We start from the raw sequence: 13069 nt of genomic DNA, 5'->3' as shown, positions 1-13069 counted from the left end.
ATTAACTTGTTTATATTAAAATGAAATTAAATCTGGATGTGTACACACCATACCTTTAAAAGTGATTTTCTCTAACTTGTGGGAAGATGGGGGACTTCTGCTTTCTACGTCATTCCTTTCTGTCATGTTTACATTTCAACTGTGAGCACATGTCATTTTTGTAATTGGGAAAATGACTTTAAAATGCTAGAAATAAAAAAATTTTAAAGGCTATATTTCCCAAGAAAGAGTTGAAGAGAAAGGCTGAGCTGGTTAGCTATTTATACCTGCTCCTATCAGTTTAAGGACCTGAACCTGTTTGGGCCCATTCATTCATCATCAACCCATTCATTCACAGGTATCAGTGGATTTCACTGCTGCTCACTGTTCTAGGCACTGATTACCCAGGCTCATTCTAACTGGGAGAGACAGACAGTGAACAAGTAGCAAAATGTCAGAAACTGAAAGTGCTGTGACTGAACAAGTAGCAAAATATCAGAAACTGAAAGTGCTGTGACTAAAATGGCATGATGTGAGTGATGGGGAGGCTGCTTTGCATCAGAGATCAGAGAATCCTCTGAGGGGTAATGGATGAGCTGAGATATGAATAACAACAGACAGGCAGCCTCGGGAGGTCTGGGAAGGGGGGGTCCTACAGCCTGCAGGCACCACCCGCAGGCTGTCCATTGCTGCCTGAGCCTCTGTGCCAACCTGACTCTATGCCCCAGGCCCACTTGCCCCCATGCACCTGCCAGCTGGGATTTGCTTAGCATCTAAGCGCATCTGAATCCTCCCCTGCCGGCCATCCTGCGTGGATCGGTTGCTTCTGATACTTTGGCTGCTGCTGCTCCAGGCACAAGGCTTCTCTGGGCAGCCTCCACTGCTCTTGGCTGGCACTGCCATGGCAGGGCTGGGGCATCTAAGATTCCCGGCAGCACTGGGGCAGGCTGGCAGTCAGGGAAGCTCTGGGTAATATATGTCCTGGTGAGAGGTCTTTGAGTGGCACGTGTTGCTGTGATGGTCCTGGGAGGGTCAGCTATGACCCAGGAGGACCTTCACGTAGTTCCTGCCAGAACGCAGCTTCAGAATAGAACCTGGCCTCTCAGGAGAGGCTGAGAGCCTTCAGCAGCTCTGACACCAGACCTGAGCTTCACTGATGATCTACCTAGAAGCTCCTGTCCTTGCTTTCCTGTTGTCTCTCCATATACCATCTCAGCCTGCCACAAGCAGAAACTCAGAAAATGTAGTGCCCTTAGAGGAGCCTGCAGTCAGGTTTAAGGGCAGTGAGGCGCGCTGATCAGGAGGGAAGGCTCTGGAGCTGGGTTTGAGTCCCAGCGGACAGCTGCCTTGTACAGCTGTACAAGGCTGTACTTAGCCAAGTCGGAACTTGGGCTAATTTTGCAGCCTTTCTCTGCCTCAAATTCCCCATCTGTGAAATGGGTTTGAAGATTATCTGAGTTAACACATGGAAAGTACTGTGAAGAGTGCCTGATTATTATTGTGACTTGGGAAGTGGCAGACAGACCATCCCTGGGAGCTTTCCTGGGGGACACCCACAGCAAGAGAGAGTGGGACTGTACAGCGTTCTGAGCAGCCAGTGACCACAGGTATTTTCCCCCACTTGCTTCCCTTCTGGCCCTGAAGGCCCTCCCCACCACAGTTTTCCTCTCATTCAACCTGATGACCACAGGGGAAGCTCAGGACTGCTTGAGAACTTGCATCTGGCGCCCAGCTGTCAGGGCACCCGCCCACCCTTCATTGACTCCACTCCCCTACCAGGAGACTAGACTCGGGGTCGCTCAAGCCATGCCCCAAATCCCTTGCCCTCAGGGGCCCCCGGAAGGCTTGTGCTTCTCCCTGGGGCAGTGGTATTAATTAACTCTAGTTGCTTTGTTGCCTGGGGATGGGGAGTGAAATTTGGGAAGTAAATGAAGTGAAAGAGGAAGGCCTGCCCAGCGTGTCTGCATGGAAGGGGACTCCCAGTTTTCTAGCAAGATGCTCCTCTGGATGAAAACTCCCAGAGTCTCTGTGTTGTAGCAGCTTAGCTTCCAGGAACAAGATGGGAGTTTTGGGCAAAACCAGGAGCAGTCACCCCATCTGGTTTTGCCTCCAGACCATCTTGGACTTTTATGGTATTCTCTTCACTTCTCTCAGCTACTTGCTCTGCTCTCTGCCACCTAAGGAACAGCTCAGCAGGTTCTGAGAATAGCGGGTGAGATTCTCCTAGGGAGCCAGGCTCAGAAAGCCGGCCTTCCCCCTGGCTCCCACCTGTTTCCTGGGAGGGGCGGCGCCCTGTCCTTAGGAGTCTCTTAAGCTCTGGTCCTTTGCGGGAACTCCTTGTGCCCAGATTCTTTCATCATACACGAGGGCTCTTGTACTTGTGTACTGTTCCCCCAAATCCTGCTCGTGAAACCATCCACTGCTCTCCAGATTGTTTTCTCTGCCCTCAGTCTTGCCCACGCTCTCCTCTCTACTCCACCCTGAGTTTTCTTTGCCGGGCTGTCCCATCTTTCTGTCACGGTCCTCAGGATGGTTATGTTTGTCAGCAGGAGAAAGGAGCAACGTCTCGTGAGCTGCTGGTTCCTCTTGATGCCAGTCTGACTGGGGCTCTGATCCCCGGGGCAGAACAGGAGAGGTACTAGAAGGGCCTGGGGCAAAGGGTTCAGGCGGAGGGAGGCCAGGCAGGGATGGGGGGCTGTTGGGCCTAGCAGAGTGAGGGAGAGCCTGTGCTAGCTCAAAGTTTAAGCACAGCTCCTGTGATGATTAGAAATGGGTTTGGGGAGTGGAGTTCTGAAAATCCACCCCGGCCACTGGCCGCCTCTAATTTTAGCATCTGTCCCATCACAGTGTGAGCTGCCATCCCGGCTGACGACACTTTCTCACATCCCTGTCCCTGTCCTCAGCCGTGCCTTCTGGCCCCAGCCAGGACTTCCAGTTTTCCCCATTCATCTTCCGTGGACCAGTCTTGGCACAACCTCTCAGACTCGGCCTGACTTCTCCTAGGTATGCTTCCCCCCACCCCTCACCCCCACCCCCTACCTGTGTTCTTCCAGGCTCAGAAGAGTCTAAAAATGGAATCCAGGTCTTGGGCTCTCCCTGTTCTCTCTCTGCCACCATCCTCTTACCCTGTGACAGCTACTCCTCTAATCTTGCTTCTGCTCTCTAGGGTTTGGGGGGGTCCATCTCTTCCACGTCACCTGCTCCAGGGTCGAGGTGGGGGCTGGAGCCTCTGATGTGTAACTGGCCAGGAAGCCATTCTTGGCCGCCACAAAAGATGAGACCAAGAGGCAATGAGAGCAGGGTTTTAAAATCAGCATCAAGATGGGGACTGAGCTGAGTGATGTCTCCACCAGTTACATGAGGCTGCTGAAGGACACTTCTGAAGAAGACCCTTCCTTGGAGTCCTGTGGGACAGAGGGGCCAGGGGTACAAGTGCTGGTCAGGTGGAGAAACCTGAGTTCAGGGGACCCTGAGTCAGGCGGGAGGCAGAGTGGTCTCCAGGCCACCTCTGTCCACCCCCCTCAGACCATGGACCCCTCCTCACTCCTCACTAGTTTCACTGCCCCGCTCTGCTCTGAGCAGAGCTTAGAACCTGTTAGGAGTTCAGGATAAAATCAGAGCTTGAGGAACTGTGCCCGGAATGCTGGCCTTTTCACTCATATTCTTTTAAAGCCTGGCCCTCACACGGCTGGTTCTGGGACCCCTCCCCACTCATCAAACCTCCTCAGCCACACAGGAGCTTCCAGCTCCCGTTGACCCTCCTCAGCTGGGTTTCTGTCCTTCTGTGGGCTATGGTGAGACTTTATTTTCATGAGTAGCTTGGCTGCCTGGATTGGGGCTCTGGGTGGAGGCGAAGACCTGACTTGCTTGGTATGGAAGGCTGCCCGGCTGCTAGCAAGGACAGGGGCAGAAAGACTCTGCCACAGGTAGGAGGGAGAAGCCGATCAGAAGCCTGGCTCTGTGCCAGAAATGAAAGCCACCTTTTTTTGAGCATTTGCTATATCCTTAGTAGTGGACTTCTCTTGGCTCATCCATTGGCCCTGTAACCCTTGGAGCAAGTTCCTCATTATTCTCCCATGTAAGGAAACTGGGGCTTCCCAGGTGGCTCAGTGGTAAAGAATCTACTTGCCAATGCACAAGATGCGAGAGACATGAGTTTAATCCCTGGGTCGGGAAGATCCCCTGGAGACAGGAATGGTTACCCACTCCAGTATTCTTTCCTGGAGAATTCCATGAACAGAGGAACCTGGCAGGCTACAGTCTATGGGGTCGCAAAGAGTCGGACACGACTGAGTGACTAACACACACTGCATGCCTTTGCAAAATCAAAATTGTACTAAGTATCCTGTTTTGAATTCTGCCTTTTTTCTCTTAATATTGTATTAAACAAACATTCATCAAGCAGCTACTAGTGCTGGCCTTCAAACAGATTGTAGCAAAGCCGAGTGCTAGCTGTCGTCACAGAAGCAAGTGGGGTGCAGAGGTAGACAGGGCAGTGGACAGCTCCGGAGCTGCAAGTGTTTAGGAAAATATTCACAAAGGAGGAGGTGGATCTTGAAGAAGGATTATGACTTCTCGGGCCATGGGCTGGACGGGTGGCAGGGGTAGGGGTGCATTGTGCAGCAGCAGCAGTTGGGAAGGGCACCCCAGGTAACAAAGTCAGCAATGGAGGGATCAGGAGGAGAGGCTCCAAAGCAGAAGTGGATCAGGAAGGGCTTTGCCAGTCATGCCTAGGAGTTGAGCCTAGGCTTTAAGTGGAGAGAAACATTGGGTTTGTATTTTAGAAAGACTGTTGTTTTTATACACTCTTTCACAGTGTGATGGGTGAATTGAAAGGAGCGAGGCAAGTCTGGGAGACTAAGAGACTATTGGAGTCATCCAGGTGAGAGATGATGAGGCTTGAACTAGAGCAGGAATGAGAAAGAGGAAAGAGGAGGAGGAGATGGATTTCAAAGATATTTAAAAATGAGGTAGAATGGATAGGAGTTAATGGCTGACTTGGTGGCTTTGCCATGTGACTTGCTTGGACCAATAAGATGTTAGTGGGCGTGACTTGAACATTTAACCAGTATTGAAAAGCACTGGTGCAGTTGGGTTGCTTGCTCTTGGGCCTCTGCCCTTGCCATGAGAAGAACTTGATGAGGCTCGTCTTCTGGGCCCAGGGAAGGGGCGAGAGGCAAGCGGAGCAGAGCCATCCCGTCCAAGCATAGGACAGACAGAGCCCGCAGATGACTCACAGTCTCGTGACTGAGGCCAGCCAAGATCTGCCATTCCACAGGCATGTGAGTGTAATAATAAATGAGAGTTTATTTAAGCCACCGAGTTTGGGGATGATTTGTTATGTAGCACTTGCTGAGTGATAAAAATGTCTTCATTCTTGAATTGAGTGTTTACTGTGTTCGAGGCACTATTCTTGGCATCTGGGGATGCAGTGCTGAATCAGACAAAGCCCTTAATTTCAGGGAGTTCAGGTTAAAGGGGCGATGTGGCAGAAGAAGCAAGAAGGACCTCTGTCTGCTAACTGGGTTCGTGGTGGTACCGTTAATCAAGATGGGGGTCATAGGAGGAAAACAGACTTTTGGAGAGAAGATAATGACTTTGATTGAGGAAAGGAATATGAGGTGCCCATAGGACACTTGGGTGGAGGTGTTCAGAAAGGAATAGGATAAATAGGTATAGAACACAGGAAAGATGTTTGGCTGGAGATTGAAAATTATCAACATAGTGAAACAAGATCATCTGTACCAAAGAGAGACAAAGTACTTGCTGTGGATATTCAGAGGAGGAAGAAAGGATTTGTGGTTGGGAGAATGCAAAAGATTTTGTACCGGAGGTAACCTGTAAGCTGGGTTTGTATTTGTGCGGGCAAGGAGATAAACACACATAAAACAATAAACCAGATGGTGGTAAGACAGGGAGAGCTGGAAATGTGAGAATTAGGCTGAAAAAGTAGATTGGAGTGAGATCCTGGAGAGTCTTAGATGCCAGGCCCCCTGCATTGGGAGCACAGAAACTTAGCCACTGGACCACCAGGGAAGTCCCTACAGATGTCATCTTGTTCACGTCTGTCCCCTCTACCACTTCGGAGAGAGGACTGCCAGAGGTGTCAGCCTAGAGTCTACTGGCAGCTGGCAGAGCTGTCGTTCATGTTCTCCTGCTTTATCTTCCCATTCTCGATTTAACCATGAACTCTCTCATCCCACCCTCCATATAAACTACATGTCATTTAGAGATGCCTGTTCGGGGGAGGTCTGTGCCAAGGCTTCAGGACAGAGGACTGGGAGGTAGTTGCTGCCCTTGAGGAGTACACAGGCTGGTGGGATCAAGAGGGCATGTGCCTCAAAATAGTAAATTGGGGTAGCACTGAATAAAGGACCAAATGAATGGTCCACACAGTCTCCAGTGCAGGGCCAGGCCAGTCTCTGGGGAAATGTGATGGGGCCTTGAAGATCAGTGGGGTTTAAAAGAGAGGAACGGAAGGGAATAAGAAGTACAAGGGAGGACTCTCTCCTCTGTCAGCCCACTGGTTTCCTTTCAACAAACTAAACATCAAAACCCCACTTAACGGAGCAGTTAAAGACAAATGAGACCACAACGAGCCACCACTTCACACTCATTAGAACAGCCATCATCACAAAACCAGAAAATAGCAAGTGCTGGCAGGGATATGGAGAAATTGGAACTCTTGTGCATTGCTGGTGGGTATGTAATATAGTATAGCTGCTGTGGAAAACAGAAAATGAAAATAAAATTGCCATATGATCCAGCAAGTCTACTTCTGGGTATGTACCCAAAAGAATTGAAACCAGAGACTGGAATACATATTTGTACACCCATGTTCAGAGCAGCCGTCTTCCCTGGTGGCTCAGCCTGCAATGCCGGAGATCTGGGTTCTACCTCTGAGTTGGGCAGATCTCCTGGGGGAGGGCATGGCAACCCACGCCAGGATTCTTGTCTGGAGAATCCCCATGGACAGATGAGCCTGGCAGGTTGCAATTCACCGGGTTGCAAAGAGCCAGACACGACTGAGTGACTAAGCACAGTTCAGAGCAGCATTATTCACAGTAACCAAAAACACCCATTAATGGATGAATTGATAAACAAAATATGATATATCTAGATAGATCAGCATAGAATATTATTTAGCCTTAAAAAGGGAAGAAAATTCTGACACATGCCACAACATGGATGAACCATGAAAATGTTATGCTTGGTGAAATAAGCCAGTCACAATAGGACAAATATTGTATGATTCCATTTAAATTATAAGATACCTATAGAAGTCAAATTCATAAAGACAAAGTAAAACAGTGGTTGCCATGGTCTGGGGAAGGGATGGGAGTCAGTGTTTAATGAGTGTGCAGTTTCAGTTTGGAATGGGGGAAATGTTTTGGAGCTGACTGGTGGTGATGGTAGCACAACAATGAGACCGAACTTAATACCATTGAGTGTACACTTAACACAAAGTAAAGTGGTAACTTTCATATGTTCACATACACACGCAAATGTTACTGGATCCTTGATCTCAGAAACATGAGTGATGTGGAGATGTTTGAGAAGTGGAGGAAGAGATGGGAACCCCAGTGGCAAAAGATCAGCAAGTAGATTGGAAATGGGGGTGATTCTGGGCCAGGATAGCTGACTATTTCACTGACCACGAATAAATCCTAAGAAGTTATGATGGGGAGTGTGCTGGCCACCTCCCTCTAAGTAGCACTTGCGTAGAGTTGGCTCAGAGGAAGCCAGTCGGGGCTGTTTGTATTCTCTTACTTCTCCTGCCTCCCTGGCTCAGGGAAGGAATATGAACTGAAGTAAGGAACATGGGATAGGCTTAGGAATATGATGGCTGACTAAAGAGAGGGGCAGAAGCAGGCTTGAAATCCCCTCCGGCCTGGCCTCGGCAGACCCCCGGGCCGGGCGGTGGCAGTCCCTCCGCGCCTGCCTCACCTGTGTGTCCTTTGGTCCCCAGCGGCCAGCCGGCCCCCGTCGGCACCATGGCTTCCGCCGAGCCCCTGACGGCGCTGTCCCGCTGGTACCTGTACGCCATCCACGGCTACTTCTGCGAGGTGATGTTCACGGCGGCCTGGGAGTTCGTGGTGAACTTTAACTGGAAGTTCCCGGGGGTCACGAGCGTGTGGGCGCTCTTCATCTACGGCACGTCCATCCTCATCGTGGAGCGCATGTACCTGCGCCTGCGCGGCCGCTGCCCGCTGCTGGTGCGCTGCCTCATCTACACGCTCTGGACATACCTGTGGGAGTTCACCACCGGCTTCATCCTGCGCCAGTTCAACGCCTGCCCCTGGGACTACTCCCAGTTCGACTTTGACTTCATGGGCCTCATCACCCTGGAGTACGCCGTGCCCTGGTTCTGCGGGGCCCTCATCGTGGAGCAGTTCATCATCCGCAACACCCTCCGCCTCCGCTTCGACAAGGACGCCGAGCCCGGGGAGCCCAGCGGCGCCCTGGCCCTGGCCAATGGCCACGTCAAGACTGACTGAGTTGGGGGCGGGGGCGGGGAGCTGCTGGGATGGGGGCCCCCGGGGGCTCTCATGGACCCTGTGGACACGGGTACCAAGCTGGTGGGGTTGCCCCCTCTGTACAGCACAAGCCCCGCCCCATGGGGGGCACACGGAGCACCCCAGGACCCTCCGCTGTGGGCGGGGTTGGAGGCGTGGTCAGGTGTTGGGGGCGACAAAGGAACTTGGGGTGGAGTGCGTGGATCTCAGCCCAGCTCAGGGGCTGGAGGCGGGAGGCCTGTGGCTATGCAGAGACTGGACTATGTGGGTGACCTTGGAAGCAGCAGGCCCTGTCCTGGCTAAGGTAGTCTAAGAAGGGGACAGAAGGTGGGAGGCAAGGCCTGCAGGGGCTGTGGGCGGCTGCAGCCGCCGCTGGCTCCCTCCCTCTCACCTAGTTTAGTTGGGCTTCGGCTGGTTCCATTAGGCAATATTCAGGTGCTTGCTTGCAACCAATACCTCCCCCCAAGGCCTGTTGAGCTGCAGCCTAAGAACAGACTGGGCAGCTAGGAGGCTGCTGGGCAGGAGTGCTGGTCTGCAAGGGCTGGGAGGCCTTCCCTTGGCTCCTCTCCCCTCCCCCAGGGCCCCACGCTGCTCCCTTGGCCTTCTGGGGCTCCCCCCTGGTGCTGGATTCCCACCAACCTTAGGCTTTGGGAGGTTTCAATCCCTGTGTGTTCGGTGGCGTTTCCCCCTTTTCTCTTATTTTCAGAGCCTTTACCACTAGCAGCCCCCTGTATCCAAGTCAACCACCCCAGCTGTCCCCACCCCCATCTCCCTAGCCAACACAACAGCTGCCAGAGATAGAACCCTGAGCAGACCCGTCCCACCCTCTTGCAGCCTGCCCTCCCCTGTTGCCACTGGCCTGATCCCCGGGAAGTTCCTTGTTATGGCTCCCCACCCCCTTATCTGGGGGACAGTGGCTAAAAACCGAATAATACCCCCAACGCACAGTCAGGCTAAGATGGGCCCCACAGATCCACAGTGGGGACCGAGAGACAAATCAGTTGAAGGGGGAGGGGGAGGTGGGCAGTAAAGGCACCCGGCTGGTTTATTTTCAAACCAGTTCGGGACAGTCCAGCTTTCCAGAGGGTGGAGGAGCAGGTATCCAGTGCTGAAGAGTCATGGAGACTGAGTGAGGGAGAAAAAGAGGGCTTTTCAGCTTTGGCAATGGCAACCCACTCCAGTATCTTTGCCTGGAGAATTCCATGGACAGATGAACCTGGCAGGCTATAGTTCGTGGGGTCGCAAAAAGTCAGACATGACTGATGGACTAACACTTTGGCTTTTGGAGGGTCCTCAAAGCATCCTCAGCGGGAATGAGTTAGTTCTGGTTCTGCCATAGCCCCAGCCCTGCAGCAAAACCTCCTCAGGTCTATCCTCTCCTTCCCCCTCCCAGAAAGACGAACACACTGAGTTTGCTCCTTAAACAGTATTAAGCCTGCCATGCTCACGGGCATTGTCATCTCAGTTGCCCCACCTTCCCCACTGACAGGTCCATTGCTGGCAGTGGACAGGTGAGATCCTAACTCCAGCCCATTTCCAGCTCTGCTGCCTCCCCCAGGGGAGGGCTCCATCAAATGCAACCTATCTGGCAGTACGTGGTCTCTTTTTGACCACCCTAGGACTCTTAGGTAGAAACTAGCCTTTCCCTTTTTATAGAACATTAAAAGTGGTAATACCACCTGTGGAGAGAATTTCCTCTTCTTGCTGTACTACTCCAAGTATACTGTGCAGATAGTACCAGCCAGGGTGCAAGCCAGGGTGGGGGTGCTGGGGGTGGGCAGAAGTGGTGTCTTGGTTTGGGAGAAAGGCTGAGAGACTCTGCCTTTGGCAGGGTTGAGTTCTGCAGTGACCCATCCAGGACAGGATAAAGGGTGATCCCCAGTCTCTCTGTCCTGGGCAGGCTCCTCAAGTCCAGGCACGACCTACATTCTGCAGGGATTAACTCTCCCTTTGATTTTATGTGGCTCCAATTCCAGGGCTTTGGGGCTCCCAGGGACTCAGCCTTCCAGTGGGGGCCAATTGCTTTCCATCTATAGGTGGAAGGGATTCCATAGGAAGAGTATTGCCTGGTCCCCATTCCGTGGTCATCTGCTACAACGGCCCTGTAGTCGTTCTGCCCTGTAGTCGTCTCCTTGGTCTTTTCCCCTTGCTCCATGTTATCTCGGTCTCCTGGACCCCCAACCCTGACCCCTCCAAGCCCCCTAGTGGACCCTTTGGCCACACCACTCACCTTTTGTTCTTTCCTTCATGACAGAAATCTGGTGGTCAGCTTGTTGATGTCTCCCAGCCCAAGGCCTCTGTGATTCTCTCCCAGAGCCAGTCCTTGGATGGCCCACTGGGTCTGTCTGCTCCAGAAGGTTGCCCTGTCCATGCTCCCTGGTACCATCTCTCCGGGCCCTATAAACTCCCAAGTGCGAAAGGTCCCCAAGTAAACCTGCCTGCCTGGCAGCATGCAGAGCATTATGCTTCTGCTTCATCCAGCTGCCCCAAGGCTCCTGTTCTCTCACTTTCACTCCAGGTGATGACCTGGAGCTTAACCATGGGATCTGCAGGTTCAGAGCTCACCAGAGGTCACCCAGACCTCAACTCTTGCTTTTTTTGGGTATCTTCAGGGCCCCAATCCATTAGTGCCCAAGGACTCAAAAGTTTGGAGTAATCCAGCCCTGCAAAGCAGGAGAGAATCTACTCACTGTTCATGAACCTCTGATGTCCTGGGCCTCTCCCCACTGGCCATGGCAGTGTCTCTGAGGCACAGGTCGCCATGTGCTGCCCTGCATGGTTGAATCGCTTCCAACATCTGCTAGGCATCCTGTCCCTTGTGCCGTGTTCCCTCGGATGTGCCAGTGAGTCACAACGGCCTATGCTTATTCACAGCAATAATACCTAGGGGGTGCCCGCAAAGTCCTTTTGTCCTGGTCCCTCGCCTTCTGCATGGGTCTCCTGGGGAGGCAGCCATTGAGTGGATGAGGTCATGAGAACCTGTATTTATGAAACTCTGGGCTATGCAGACATCGTCAAGGGGATGCAGAAAATTGGGAGGCCGAGGCCTGGGGGAGTTATGGCTCAAGCGAGGAAAGCAGCTTCTACTCCGAGGCCACCCCAGGCCTGGAGGACCTGCAGGTCCCTGCTCTGCAAAAGGGCCTTTTATGGGTGGGACTGTCCCCCAGTTATGGCAGCTCTTCCGAAGGACACATGACTGGTTTGTGCGCCCATTGCCTGCTCTGTCTTCATTGGTCTCATTGTCTCTTTCTTTTCACATTCGTGCACATAAAATATACTGGTGTTTGTGTTCCAGGACTGACTCTGGCCCATCTCTGTTTCTTATATTTTGGAGCCCCTTCCCTAGGGGCTGCTGGCCCTGCACACACTGGCGTCACGCTGCCCTGAAGCATGCTGGACAGGGCGGGCTGTAGGAAGGGCAGATGGCCCACTCCACCAGTCCTATCCACAATCTTTGTGCTGACCTGCTCTGGTAACCTGAATTCTCCACCCAGCCCCTCCCACTCCCTATCACAGTCTGGTCCAGTCCTGACTTTGGGCCCAGACTGCAAGGATGGAGCTGCTCAGCAGTATCCAGGTTGGCTGTAGGTTACTGCCCATGAGATGAGCTCCTCTTGAAATGCCAGCCATGACCTGCCATGTCTCATGGGGTGGGAGGGCCCATGGATCGAGTCTGAGGGTACCCCAGAGAGCTGGAAGACCAGACTCCCTTACTTCCCATTGCCTTGGGAGTCATGCTATTTAGAAACAGAATTCTGCACTCCCCCCAGCAGTGCTCTTTTCCCCGAGAAGTGCGTTTGGAGGGAGTCATCCCTTCCTGCTCTGTGAACCTCTCTTCTGTCTAGCCCCCCTTGTCCTCCTCTCCTCCCACCACGCTCCTACTTTCTTACTTCCACCCACCTACTTTCTTGCTTCTGGGAAGAGGAGGGAGGGTTCAGAATTTGCTCAGCAAGTTTAACCAAACCAAGATGGCCTGCCTGCCTACCCCACCCAACCCCACCCTGCCCCCCACTGCCGCAGCTCAGCTATAAATTACCTGTTGGTTTTCTGGATGGAATAAGCAGTGAGCTTTCTGAATTACTGAGAAGGCCCTCAGCCTCCACCCCCCCCCCCCCCGCCCCACTTGATGGTATTCATTGCTGTAACTGAAAGCGTTTCCCTTTATACAAATGAGCAAAACCCCAACAGTCACTTACGTGTTAGAACAAATAAACCTGTAAGACTAGTTCATTAGAGCAGGTGTTTATAAAAAGAAAGAGGCAAGCTCCATGGAACAAGGTCTACTTAATGGAGAAGAGGCAAGAGGTAAGACCCAGAACAAAGAGCCTGAAAGGACTTGAGGCCCTTCTTCATCGGCCAGTTCCTTCTGTACTCCACTCAGTGGATACCTTCCTTTCTTGATAAATTTCCTTCCTCGCCTCCTCTGCCCCACCCTAACCCAATTCAAAGGGACCGTCTGACTCATCGCATCACAGGTTAGAAGAACAACAGCTGTGGCTGCTGCTGCTGGTGGTGCTGTAGCTGCGACCACTCAGGCATTGCACTGAATGCTCACTCTCATTCTCGAATTTTCT

At 52.4% G+C, this 13069-nt stretch overlaps 1 protein-coding gene across 18 annotated transcripts in view; it reads left to right on the top strand.

Moving 5' to 3' along the window:
• TMEM229B (transmembrane protein 229B) overlaps window positions 1–11792 on the top strand; it is a 40088-nt gene extending 28296 nt beyond the window's left edge. For 12 of the 18 annotated variants that reach the window (XM_043472340.1, XM_043472331.1, XM_043472343.1 and 9 more), the window contains 3 exons: window positions 2529–2614; window positions 2827–2982; window positions 7949–11792. In XM_043472340.1, the coding sequence (XP_043328275.1) occupies window positions 7974–8477 (504 nt within the window). In that variant the 5' untranslated portion in view covers window positions 2529–2614; window positions 2827–2982; window positions 7949–7973 and the 3' untranslated portion in view covers window positions 8478–11792. Of the gene's footprint in view, window positions 1–2525; window positions 2615–2826; window positions 2983–4590; window positions 5262–7948 lie in introns of those variants that run through there. The other 6 variants (XM_043472345.1, XM_043472348.1, XM_043472346.1 and 3 more) reach the window with 5 other exon arrangements.
• The last annotated feature ends 1277 nt before the right edge of the window (window positions 11793–13069 follow it).

Source organism: Cervus canadensis, chromosome 6, assembly GCF_019320065.1.
Source record: "Cervus canadensis isolate Bull #8, Minnesota chromosome 6, ASM1932006v1, whole genome shotgun sequence".
Classification (NCBI taxonomy): domain Eukaryota; kingdom Metazoa; phylum Chordata; class Mammalia; order Artiodactyla; family Cervidae; genus Cervus; species Cervus canadensis.
This window is presented reverse-complemented; position numbering and strand designations above follow the sequence as displayed.